This window comes from Leucoraja erinacea, unplaced genomic scaffold, assembly GCF_028641065.1.
Source record: "Leucoraja erinacea ecotype New England unplaced genomic scaffold, Leri_hhj_1 Leri_1060S, whole genome shotgun sequence".
Lineage (NCBI taxonomy): Eukaryota > Metazoa > Chordata > Chondrichthyes > Rajiformes > Rajidae > Leucoraja > Leucoraja erinaceus.
The window spans coordinates 19,573-32,420 of NW_026575298.1; the positions used below are offsets into that span (position 1 = coordinate 19,573).

A 12,848-nucleotide genomic window follows, 5' to 3' on the forward strand; every position below is an offset into this window, starting at 1 on the left:
TCAATGTTTCGATGTTCTGCCTCCAACACCCATGGCCCATGCAGTTGATACGAGTTTTCACATTTTCGTTGATCTCATTTTCGTTTTCTCATTTTCGTTAACGCTCTCTCCCCCTCTCCCTCTTTTCTCTCTCCCCCTCTCCCTCTTTTCTCTCTCCCCCTCTCTACTCTCTCTTTCTCCATCCCTCTCTCCCCCTTCTCTCTCTCACCTCTCTCTCTTCCCTCTTTCTCTTCCCTCTCTCTCTTCCCTCTCTATTCCCCCTATCTCTCCCCCATTTCTCCCTCCCACCTCACTACCCCTTTGCTCTCTCTACCCTCTCTCTCCTCTGTCTCTATCTCCTCTTTCTCTTTGCCCCCCCCTCTCTCTTTCCCCCGTTTCTCCCTTTGCCCCCCTCTCTCTCGCCTCTCACTCTCTCCTCTCTCTTCCTCTTCCTAATCTCTCACCCCCTCTATCTTGGCCCCTCTCTCACACCTCAGTCTCCGCTCTCCCCCCCCCCCCCCCTCTCTCTCTCTCTCTCTCTCTCTCTCTCGCTCTCTCCCTCCCCTCTCCCTCTCTCTCTCCTCCTCTCTCCCTCTCTCTCTCCCCCCCTCTCTCCCCCCGTCTCCTTTCACTCTCTCTCTCCACGTCCCTTTGAGGGTCTCTGTCCCTTCAACACAGAGACTCTCACGGCAGTGGCGCAACGCTTCCGACGCCTCCGACGGCCCAGGACTCTTGCACTGAGGCTGCTCCATGGCCGGAGCCAGCCCAGAAAACACTCGCCAATCCGGCAAACACTCGCCAGCCCCGACTACACTCGCCAGCCCCGCAAACACTCGACAGCCCCCCGCAAACACTCGCCAACCCGGCAAACACTCGCCAGCCCCGCAAACACTCGCCAGCCCCGACTACACTCGCCAGCCCCGCAAACACTCGCCAGCCCCGACTACACTCGCCAGCCCCGACTACACTCACCAGCCCCACAAACACTCGCCAGCCCCGACTACACTCGCCAGCCCCACAAACACTCGCCAGCCCCGCAAACACTCGCCAGCCCCCGCAAACACTCGACAGCCCCGCAAACACTCGCCAACCCGGCAAAAACACTCGCCAGCCCCGCAAACACTCGCCAGCCCCGACTACACTCGCCAGCCCCGACTACACTCACCAGCCCCGACTACACTCGCCAGCCCCACAAACACTCGCCAGCACGGCAAATACTCGCCAGCCCGGCAAACACTCGCCAGCCCGGCAAACACTCGCCAGCCCCGGCAAACACTCGCCAGCCCCGACTACACTCACCAGCCCCGCAAACACTCGCCAGCCCCGCAAAAACACTCGCCAGCCCCGACTACACTCGCCAACCCGGCAAACACTCGCCAGCCCCGCAAACACTCGCCAGCCCCGCAAACACTCGCCAGCCCCGCAAACACTCGCCAAACACTCGCCAACCCGGCAAACACTCGCCAACCCGGCAAACACTCGCCAGCCCGGCAAAACACTCGCCAGCCCCGCAAACACTCGCCAGCCCCGCAAACACTCGCCAACCCCGCGAACACTCGCCAGCCCCGCAAACACTCGCCAGACACGGCTTTCCTTCCACATCTGTCCCCGCCGCTGCTTTTGCTTCCATCCCTCCGTCGGCCCCGGCTCTCCAACACACAGGCCCATGCAGTTTATATGAGTTTTTAATTTTTCGTTGATCACAGAATTTCTCACGACAGAGCATGAGAAATTTGTGATCAGCGTGAGAGCGTGAGAATTTGGCCAAATGTGTGATTCTCACGCTCAATGCATGAGAGATGACATCCCTGTATTTGGGACACATGACAATAAACTCTCTTGAATCTTGAACTCTTAAAACTGTCTCGTGAAGATAATTTGACTGTATTGTTGTCTAGTTTATTCCATTCCCTTAAGGTTCTTACAACAAATGAGTTCTTATAAATATCTGTCCTGACTAGTCTGTTCCTTCCTTGCCTTCCTTGTTTCCAGCGTTTCCCACTCCAGGTCAGACAACAACTGGGTGACACTGCTACCTCTATTGTAGTTCCCAATGCAAAAGCGGGCTGCTTTCCTCTGTACTTAAGGAAGTAGCCCCAGAAATAGTAGATGCATTAGTGATAATTTTTCAAAACTCTTTAGATTCTGGAGTAGTTCCTGAGGATTGGAGGGTAGCTAATGTAACCCCACTTCTTAAAAAGGGTGGGAGAGAGAAAACAGGGAATTACAGACCAGTTAGTCTAACGTCGGTAGTGGGGAAACTGCTAGAATCAGTTATTAAAGATGGGATAGCAGCACATTTGGAAAGTGGTGAAGTCATTGGACAAAGTCAGCATGGATTTATGAAAGGTAAATCATGTCTGACGAATCTTATAGAATTTTTCGAGGATGTAACTAGTAGAGTGGATAAGGGAGAACCAGTGGATGTGTTGTATCTGGACTTTCAGAAAGCATTCAACAAGGTCCCACATAAGAGATTAGTATACAAACTTAAAGCACACGGTATTGGGGGTTCAGTATTGATGTAGATAGAGAACTGGTTGGCAGACAGGAAGCAAAGAGTAGGAGTAAACGGGTCCTTTTCACAATGGCAGGCAGTGACTAGTGGGGTACCGCAAGGCTCTGTTCTGGGACCCCAGCTATTTACGATATATATTAATGATTTGGACAAGGGAATTGAATGCAACATCTCCAAGTTTGCGGATGACACGAAGCTGGGGGGCAGTGTTAGCTGTGAGGAGAATGCTAGGAGGCTGCAAGGTGACTTGGAAAGGCTGGGTGAGTGGGCAAATTCATGGCAGATGCAGTATAATGTGGATAAATGTGAGGGTATCCACTTTGGTGGCAAAAACAGGAAAGTAGATTATTATATAAATGGTGGCCGATTAGGAAAGGGGGAGCTGCAACGAGACCTGGGTGTCATGCTACACCAGTCATTAAAAGTAGGCATGCAGGTGCAGCAGGCAGTGAAGAAGGCGAATGGCATGTTAGCATTCCTAGCAAAAGGATTTGAGTATAGGAGCAGGGAGGTTCTACTGCAGTTGTACAGGGTCTTGGTGAGACCACACCTGGAGTATTGCGTACAGTTTTGGTCTCCTAATCTGAGGAAAGACATTTTTGCCATAGAGGGAGTACAGAGAAGGTTCACCAGACTGATTCCTGGGATGTCAGGACTTTCATATGAAGAAAGACTGGATAGACTCGGTTTGTACTCGCTAGAATTTAGAAGATTAAGGGGGGATCTTATAGAAACTTACAAAATTCTTAAGAGGTTGGACAGGCTAGATGCAGGAAGATTGTTCCCGATGTTGGGGAAGTCCAGAACAAGAGGTCACAGCTTAAGGATAAGGGGGAAATCTTTTAGGACCGAGATGAGGAGAACTTTTTTCACACAGTGAGTGGTGAATCTCTGGAATTCTCTGCCGCAGAAGGCAGTTGAGGCCAGTTCATTGGTTATATTTAAGAGGGAGTTAGATGTGGCCCATTGTGGCTAAAGGGATCAGGGGGTATGGAGAGAAGGCAGGTACAGGATACTGAGTTGGATGATCAGCCATGATCATATTGAATGGTGGTGCAGGCTCGAACGGCCAAATGGCCTACTCCTGCACCTATTGTCTATGTTTCTATGTACCCCTACTAGTTTGTTGAAATTACCAGTATGGGTCCCAGGCACATGAAGCGTATTCCACTGGTGGGCGAAGAGTTGGAAACTAATACGCTTTAACAGGTGTGTGGACAAGACAGGTTTAGAGGGGAGAATGGACCACAAGTGAGTGGGGCCATTGGGACCTTCTCAAGATGGCGTTATGAACGACGAGACCCTAACAAGATGGCCGCCGCCAGCTGCCGACCAATGAGCGGCGCCGACGTCACCTGCCCTCACCAAGATGGCCGCGCGCCGGTCCCGGTTCCGCCCCGGGCCGAGTCTCCCCATCGACCGCATGAAGATGGCGGCGGACAAGCGGCAGTTGGTGGCGTCGCTGCCGACGGACCTGAGGTAAATAATGTTATAAATCAGCAGCGCAGCGGGATTGGGTCAATATGGGGGAGAACTGAGGTAAATCACCACATAAACTACACGTGTATGTGTGTGTGGGGAAAACTGGGGTCAAACTCCTTATAAATCAGCCTCCCCCTCTTATTCACTGAGGTCAATAACGTTATAAATAAATAAATCAGCAGCGGAATAAACCCGGTAAATGTGGGGGAGACCTGAGGTCAATCTCCACATAAACTACACGTCTGGGGGAATAAAACTGGGGTCAATAATATAAACTCACCGTCTGGAGCAGCGTCCTGAGATAAAACACGTTATAGCGAGGTTTCACGGCAGTCAGGTCACGACCCATGACCCGTACTGTTGCTAGGCTACTCCAAATGGATTACACGCAGGTAAACACTGACCATTGTTTCCAGCGTAGCGGGCCCGTTAAAACCCCACCGCTGAAAATGTCAATTTTTGCGCTGTAAATAATTATGGAAATCGGGATAAGCGTGAGAGACATTTAGCCTACTTCAGAATTCCAAAAGTGAGGAGAAATGACGGTAGATAGAAACGAGAGCTGAAGGGACAACAACAGCCAGAGTGCTTGGCGAACATTGGCCGTTTGCTCACTGCATTTCATCAACTAAGGCATTATTTGTGTTTTTTCTTGATTCCTTTGGCATCTAAAAAGTTTCAGAAGTTAAATCTGGCTGTAATTTTTTTTAAATCGCCCATGGTTCCCAAGTGGGTTTTTACATACAAAATGAAAACGCATCTGAAGAAAAATTTACAGCCAGATTTATCACTTCTGAGAATTTTTAGATACCAAAGGAATCAAGAAAAAACACAAATAATGCCTTACTTGATGAAATGCAGTGAGCAAACGCGATAATTCCCAATATTTTCAATGTTTACCAAACACTTTAGCTGCTGTAGTCCCTGCAGTTCTCGCTTCTCTATACCTTCATTTCGCTTCGCATTCGGAATTCTAAAGTTGGGTACATGACTCTCACACTTACCCCAACTCCCACAATTTATTTCAGCGTAAAAATTCAACATTTTGGCGGTTTTTTAACAAGTAGGAAAGTACGCGTTTTTAGCATTAATAACATATACCGGAAGTGACGGATGTCTTCCAGTTGCATTTAGCGGCTCCGTGCGTCGAGCCCTTTGACCCAGTGGCCTTTCGTGCAACCTCCCTATAAACATCTCCCTCTCTGTAAATAATCAATAAATCACCAAATAAACTACACGTCTGGGGAATAAACCCGGTAAATCTGTGGGTAAAACTGAGGTGAATAATGTTATAAACACACAGGGGAGCGGAATAAACAGGACTGTGGATTCGGACCCAAAACATCCGACCCCTACCCCTAGGTAAAATAATTCCACATCTGCTGTGATGACATTACACAAGATGACATCTAAAGGCCCCCAAACAGTAGCCTGGACATAGGGCGCAACTTGAATCAGGAGTTAAAATTGGCATGTAGTAAAAGTAATGCTGTGGTTGTTATGGGAGATTTCAACATGCAGGTAGACTGGGAAAATCAGTTTGGTACTGAACCCTAAGAAAGGGATTTTGTAGATGGAGTGCCTTTGTGATGGATTCTTAGAGCAGCTTGTATTGGAGCCTACCAGGGAGAAAGCAATTCTGGATTTAGTGTGATGTAATGAACCGGATTTGATTAAAGGAACTTGAGATTAATCAGCTGTTTAGATGTTTTCTGTCCTTCTCGGACAAAGGTTGTTGCCCTGGGGGGGGGGGGGGGGGGGGGGGGGGGGTTGCTTGCTCTCGGAGGCAAGGAGTTAGTCGCACACCACCTGTTCTCAAAGGCTGATGCCAGGCTTTTTAGTACCTGATTATGCCGCCATGTGTATCTCCCTTGCGTGAGGCTGGTCTTGCAGCCGAACATGATGTGTTTGAGGGTTGCTGGAAGGTACACAAAATTGCTGGAGAAACTCAGCGGGTGCAGCTGCATCTATGGAGCGAAGGAAATAGGCGACGTTTCGGGCCAAAACCCTTCTTCAGACTGATGGGGGGGTGGGGGGGTAGAAGGAAGGAAAAAGGGAGGAGGAGGAGCCCGAGGGCGGGGGTATGGGAGGAGACAGCTCAAGGGTTAAGGAAGGGGAGGAGACACCAAAGGGCTAGCAAAATTGGGAGAATTCAACGTTCAAGGCTAGCAAAATTGGGAGAATTCAACGTTCGCTGAAGTTGGGCAGAGGGCATAGGTTGGATCCTTGCCGTACCACTGATGGAGGTTCTTTGGTGATGGAAGCACGTCATGTCGCTCTGATGATGAAGCTGATCTTGCTTGCTTCCATTTCCCATAGTTCTTTCCAGCTGATCTTCCTCCGCTCCACACCTTCCCACTGCATCCATTGCCCCTGTTTGGCAAGAGAGACCACCTTTGCACTTCTTGCGGCCACCTTTGCACCTCCTCCTGTCGCCGCACCTCCTCGACCACCAATGTCCTCCGCTCTGATGTTGGAACGGAGACGAGGAAAATTTTTTTCACACAGAGAGTGGTGAATCTGTGGAATCCTCTGTCTCAGAGGTCGGTGGAGGCAGGTTCTCTGGATGCTTTCTGGAGAGAGCTTGATCGGGCTCTTAAAAATAGCGGAGTCAGGGGATATGGGGAGAAGGCAGGAACGGGGTACTGATTGGGGATGATCAGCCATGATCACATTGAATGGCGGTGCTGGCTCGAAGGGCCCAATGGCCTACTCCTGCACCTATTGTCTATTAACAGTAGCAATAAAATGTGGGCCGTTATCAGAACTTATAACAGTGGGTAGCCCGAATCTTGGAATAATTTCTCTTAACAATAATGTCACAGTAGTTTCAGCAGTATTATTAGTGGTTGGTAGAGCTTCAATCCAGCTACTAAATAAATCCAGTATCACTAAGCAATATTTGTAGCATTGAGCCTGGCATTTCAATAAAATCAATCTGAATGCAATCAAACGGTCGTGCTGGCATCGATGTTACCCCAGGGGGTATTTTAATGGGTTTGCCAGGATTACCTTTCTGGCAATTCCTGCATTTGGAGGCTTGTTTTAGAGCCTCTTGCTGAATTTGTGGATACCGCCATGTCTTCTTTGTCATCCTAATCATCCCCTCCTTTCCAGAATGTGTGAGGGAGTGTAAATAGGTTAGCAGTGTGGGTAAGAATGCATCAGGTACACAAACATGTCCAAGTGGGGTTAGCCAATTTTGTTTTTCATGTTCAGAGGCAAGTAATTCTTTAACCTCCCTCATGTCGGGCAAGACTGTTCTATTTACTAGCACTGTACTCCCTGGGGGCACCAGGTCATGTGATCTACGGGCTGCATCCTTGGCGACCTGATCTACGTGGGCCTTTCCCTTGGAGACGGGACTGTCTCCTCCTGTATGAGCATTGGATTTTATAATAGCCAATTGCTTCAGTGGCATAAGTGCCTTTAAAAGGTTGCTTACAAAAAGGGCATTCTTAATCGGGGTGCCCGCGGCTGTGAGAAATCCTCTGTGTTGCCAAAGTGCTCCAAAATCGTGGGCTACTCCGAAAGCAAACCTAGAGTCTGTGTAGATATAAGTGCATTTGTCCTTAGTTAATATACATGCTCTAGTCAGTGCAAACAATTCTGCCTGCTGTGCTAACAGATGGTTTTGGAATCATCCTTCTAGGACCATCTGCGATTCATTTACAATGGAATAGCCTTAGGCTCGTTTACCTGCTTCAGGTAGAACCATGGAAGAGACATCCACAAACCATGTCGACTGGATGTCTTCTAATGGCACATCAGAAAGTCCCTCTTATAGAAACTTACAAAATTCTTACAAAATTCTTAAGGGGTTGGACAGGCTAGATGCAGGAAGATTGTTCCTGATGTTAGGGAAGTCCAGGACAAGGGGTCACAGCTTAAGGATAAGGGGGAAATCCTTTAAAACCGAGATGAGAAGAACTTTTTTCACACAGAGAGTGGTGAATCTCTGGAACTCTCTGCCACAGAGGGTAGTTGAGGCCAGTTCATTGGCTATATTTAAGTGGGAGTTAGATGTGGCCCTTGTGGCTAAGGGGATCAGGGGGTATGGAGAGAAGGCAGGTACGGGATACCGAGTTGGATGATCAGCCATGATCATATTGAATGGCGGTGCAGGCTCGAAGGGCCGAATGGCCTACTCCTGCACCTAATTTCTATGTTTCTATGTTTCTCTGATATTGGACAGAATGTTGTTGGCTTGTTCACAATCAAGCGGAGGGTCTTTATAGAGCTCTGGTGGCAGTGTTAAAAATGCTGATGGATTGATTGGAGAACAGTGCTGAAAAGTCAAGTAGGGATTATTTAAGAGAGAAATGACCCAATCATGCCTGGGTAGGGTATTTGGTTTGGCCCGCGGCAACACAGTGAGTTGTACACACAGTTACTGGTTGATGCATTGTAATGTCGGTGGCCATCGAGACAGCAGCATGTATGCCAGGCAAGATCTGGGTGCAGGGTGGACAGCATCTAACCTGACAGAGAAATAAGCCACTGGTCGATTAACATCGCCGTTGTGTTGTGTTAAACAGTCTTGGATTATGGTGACATATACCTGGAAGGGTCGGTCATACAGTGGGCGTCCCACAGCGGGTGCCAAAGCCAGCACTTGTTTCAAAGCTGCGAAGGCTTTTGGCTGCTCCTCAGTAAGTGTGAACTGCTGTGCTGCTTTAGCGGAGGCTAAATAGTGATAGATGATTGGTGTAAAGAGTCACATCTGGGATCCATTGTCGGAAGAAATTTACTAACCCCAGGAATGCTCTAATTTGTTTAAAGGTCTCTGGTGTTGGATGGTGGACAATGGGGTCCACTCTGGCAGGGGTGAGGGCTCTTTCCGTGGCACTAATCATCACCCCGAGAAATGTTACTTTTTTCTGCCCCTTCACCCCCTCCCCTCACTCACCCCTCCCTCCTACCACTCATCCCCCCTCACCCCCTGACCCTCGCCCCCCACTAACCCCTACCCTCTTCCACTTCCCCTTTCACCCTGCAAACCCCTCAACCCCCACCCTCCCTCTCACTGCCCCACTCACTCATCGCCTGCCCCTCTTCCCCTTCAAGCACTAGTAATGTTCACGTGACAGTAACGTCCTGTTTGCCAGCTTGTTGACCCTCTGTGTTCCCCTCCTGCAGGGTTTAGGACCCGTTGCTGTGGACAGAGAGACGGGGACGTGAGCGGCCATTGAGGGCGCCCAGGGTGCCGGTGAGCCCCCTCCCTCCCCCCATCTGCTCGGTTTGCGGGCTGAGCTATGAGGGGCTGAGCTTCGATGGAGGACCACATGACGGGGCACAACAAGGAGAAGCGTTATGAGTGCGACGTGTGTGGCAAGGCCTGGCTGCACCCGAGCCAGCTGGCGAGCCACCGGCGGGTGCACACGGGGGAGAACGCCCGTTCAACTGCTCGGAGTGCGGCAAGAGCTTCACCTGCTACGGCAACCTGCAGCGGCACTACCTCGTGCACTCCGACGAGCGGCCCTTCAACTGCTCCGACTGCGGCAATGGCTTCAAGACGGCGAATCAGCTGAAGATGCACCTGCGGGTGCACACGGGCGAGAAGCCCTATGGCTGCTCCACCTGCAACAAGAGCTTTGCCCGGTTGTCGGGGCTATGGCAGCACCGGCGGGTGCACAGCAGTGAGCGGCCCTTCACCTGCTCCGACTGCGGCAAAGGCTTCAAGTTGTCCACGGATCTGAAGATCCACAGGCGCCAGCACACCGGGGAGCGGCCTTGCATCTGCAGCGACTGCGGCAAGAGCTTCATCTGCTCCAGCAACCTGTTGGAACACCAGCACATCCACACCAAAGAGCGTCCCTACACCTGTGCCCACTGCGGCAAGGGCTTCACCCACTCCAGCAACCTGCTGGTGCACCAGCGCACCCACACCGGCGAGCGATCCCACACCTGCGCCCAGTGCGGCAAGGGCTTCAACCGCTCCAGCAGGCTGCTGGAGCACCAGCGCACCCACACCGGCGAGCGTCCCTACACCTGTGCCCAGTGCGGCAAGGGCTACACCTGCTATACCGGGCTGAAGTCCCACCAACGCACCCACACCGGTGAGCGACCCTTCACCTGCGCCTAATGCAGCAAGGGCTTCACCTGCTCCGACAGCCTGCTGTCCCACCAGCAGGTGCACGCCAGCGATCGTCCCTTCCCCAGCCCGGTGTATGGAAACCGCTTTGCCATGGTCTCCAACGCCCTGTCTCACCAGCGCTTGCACACCAGAGGCCAACCCTACGACTGCTAGTACTGCGGTGAGGTGTTTGACAGCTCACGGGAGTTGCGGCAGCACCAGTGGGCTCACGCCGGTGAGCAGCTGCTCCCACTACGGCAAGCATTTCAAGAGGGCACGGGGGCTGTGGGAGCACCAGCGGATACAAATCGGAAAGAGACCCTTTGTGTGCGCTGACTGTAGCAAGAGTTTCACCTGGGTGTCCAGCCTGTGGCAGCACCGGTGTACCAAGCGGTGAGCGTCCCTTCCCCTGCCCGTCCTGTGATAAGGGCTTTACCCGCCTTGACCACTTGCTGGAGCACCGGCGAGTCCACACTGGCCAGCGCCCCTTCACCTGCCCACTTTGTGGAAAGGCCTTTGTCCACTCCTCCAGCCTGCTGGCACACCACCACATGGATAGGAGCTGTTTAGGCAAACGTAAAATGCTGGAAGGAATGGGTAACGTTTCAGCCTCGACCTGAAACATCACCCATTCCTTATAACCATATAACAATTACAGCACGGAAACAGGCCATCTCGGCCCTTCTAGTCCGTGCCGAACACGTATTCTCCCCTAGTCCCATCTACCTGCACTCAGACCATAACCCTCCATTCCTTTCCCGTCCATATAACTTGTCCTGCCAAGATGTAGCACCTCACATTTATTAGCATTAAACTCCATCTGCCATCTTTCAGCCCACTCTTCCAACTGGCCTAAATCTCTTTGTAGACTTTGAAAATCTACTTCATTATCCACAACACCACCTATCTTAGTATCATCTGCATACTTATGAGGAGTTGTGTTAATTCCTGCTATGGAAAGATTGAGTCAGCCAATGTCACTAATTCTATTAAATGTGAGACAACCAATGCCACTGATTCTATTAAATGTCTAACCTTAAGATTTGAGCTTGCATGTGCAAAAAGCCTACTAACACAAATAGCAGAACCACTACCCTTGTACAACTTGCGGACATGCAGAATGACTAACCGCAGAGAACTGATTTTAGCAAAGATTGGAAAACAAATAATTGAAGGTGATCAACTTTAAGCAACTTTGCTGATAACCAACTTTAAACTAAGGGTGAAAAACAACCCCATATTTGAAGAAGAACCGATGACATCATGCTAATGGATGACTGATGTAAAGGAATATGTGAAAGAAATGTAATTGGATAAGAAGGGGGAAGGAAAGCTTTGTTTAAAAAGGTACATAAGGTAATGCCTGAAGAAGAGGAGTAGCGACTCTTTGCCGATTACCTGGTCTACGGTCCGGTGAACTGATGTAAAGACTCTGCTCAATAAAAACGTACATTTTTGGGAATCCAGTGGTCTGGTCGATTATTGTCGCAACAACCGATGAAGAAAAAGGCTTGAATCCTCATTTGGTGTCAGAAGTGGGATGTCAACGGACGACTGATCCTGCCGATTGAGAAACGCCGACGGGCCGGGAAGATCGGAGGAGGAATGTGCACCCGAGTGAGTATATTTAGTTAAATTGCCACTTGGTCCTCCCTCAGATCTTGTCGCCCTAAGGTAATTCACCGGCGCGGGTCAGTTGAAGGGACGACATCTGGCTCTACCGGTTGCAGACACGGGATAGAAAGTCTCGAGGGCGACCCTTGCCTGACCTAGCAGGAAACACCCCCAGTTGAAGGGGGACCGTTGACGGTATACAAAAGGTTGTGCACAGGGATTAAAAGGGGAAGGTGGAAATCCTTCGGTCCTGAGAGGCCTTAAAGAGCACAGGTTCGGTCGCCATGAAAGGCGTGAGAACGTAACTGGTAAGGGATTGACCGAGACTAGAGAACCACTGCGTCTCACAGAAAGCCCGCCTTAGACTGGTTGTCAAGAGAGAAATCCTCCACGCAAAGGTCAGTAATTGAAGCGGCAGAGTGAGACGCTGGGGGGCTCGTGGGCTCAAGGATCAACCCGGTATAATATTGTTGAAACTGTGTAATAATAACTTTGTGAGGACGACTACGTAGTAACAGAGAACGAACCATGGGTAATATGATTGATACCAGTTGTCACCCTGATCGGCCATTGCATCAACTATGCTATTTGCACCCAGAGATGGAGGAGACCTTCAGACACATGTCTGGGGGACTCACTCATAAAATGGGAAGGGATCAATGGCCTGAAGGGGGATCCAAGGATATGGATGTGGTATCCTGGGCACAAAAGGTCATTTGGAAAAAGGATATGAAGAAAAAGTATAAAAAGGCTATACAATTGTGGACTTTGCCTTCCATCGCAGTGAGGAGGAGATTCACTGTGATGGATGGTTGTGTGAATTAAATTGGTTTGTGTGTAGTAGGAATCGTTTTTTGTTTGTATGGCTGTAGAAACAGAGCTTCGTTTGAGCCTCACTGAGGTTCAAATGACAATAAATATTGTATGCATAGATCATTGTAATGAACAAAGAGCCAGATCATTAACGGCAAGTTGGTAGAGTAATGCCCTAAAGTGGGGCATACCCTTGACAGAAGGAGGCCAGGAAAAGTCAGTAACGGTATTGAAACAAGAATGCATGCATGCTAAGCAGACAAGGTAACGGCAAGCACAGGAACAGAGACAAAATAAGGCAGGGATAGACAAAGACTTGCGTAAGTCGGTGGCTGGCATAGATTTGGCAGGCGAGGATGAGGAAGA

General features: G+C 50.1%; 1 protein-coding gene across 1 annotated transcript; it reads left to right on the top strand.

Annotated features, from left to right (window-relative positions):
• The first annotated feature begins 3,865 nt into the window (after window positions 1-3,865).
• On the top strand, window positions 3,866-11,516 carry LOC129715224 (zinc finger protein 3-like). The gene is made up of 2 exons (XM_055665083.1): window positions 3,866-3,976; window positions 9,119-11,516. Exon 2 carries the CDS (start codon window positions 9,513-9,515, stop codon window positions 10,062-10,064), a length of 552 nt encoding a protein of 183 aa, XP_055521058.1. The 5' UTR covers window positions 3,866-3,976; window positions 9,119-9,512; the 3' UTR covers window positions 10,065-11,516.
• The last annotated feature ends 1,332 nt before the right edge of the window (window positions 11,517-12,848 follow it).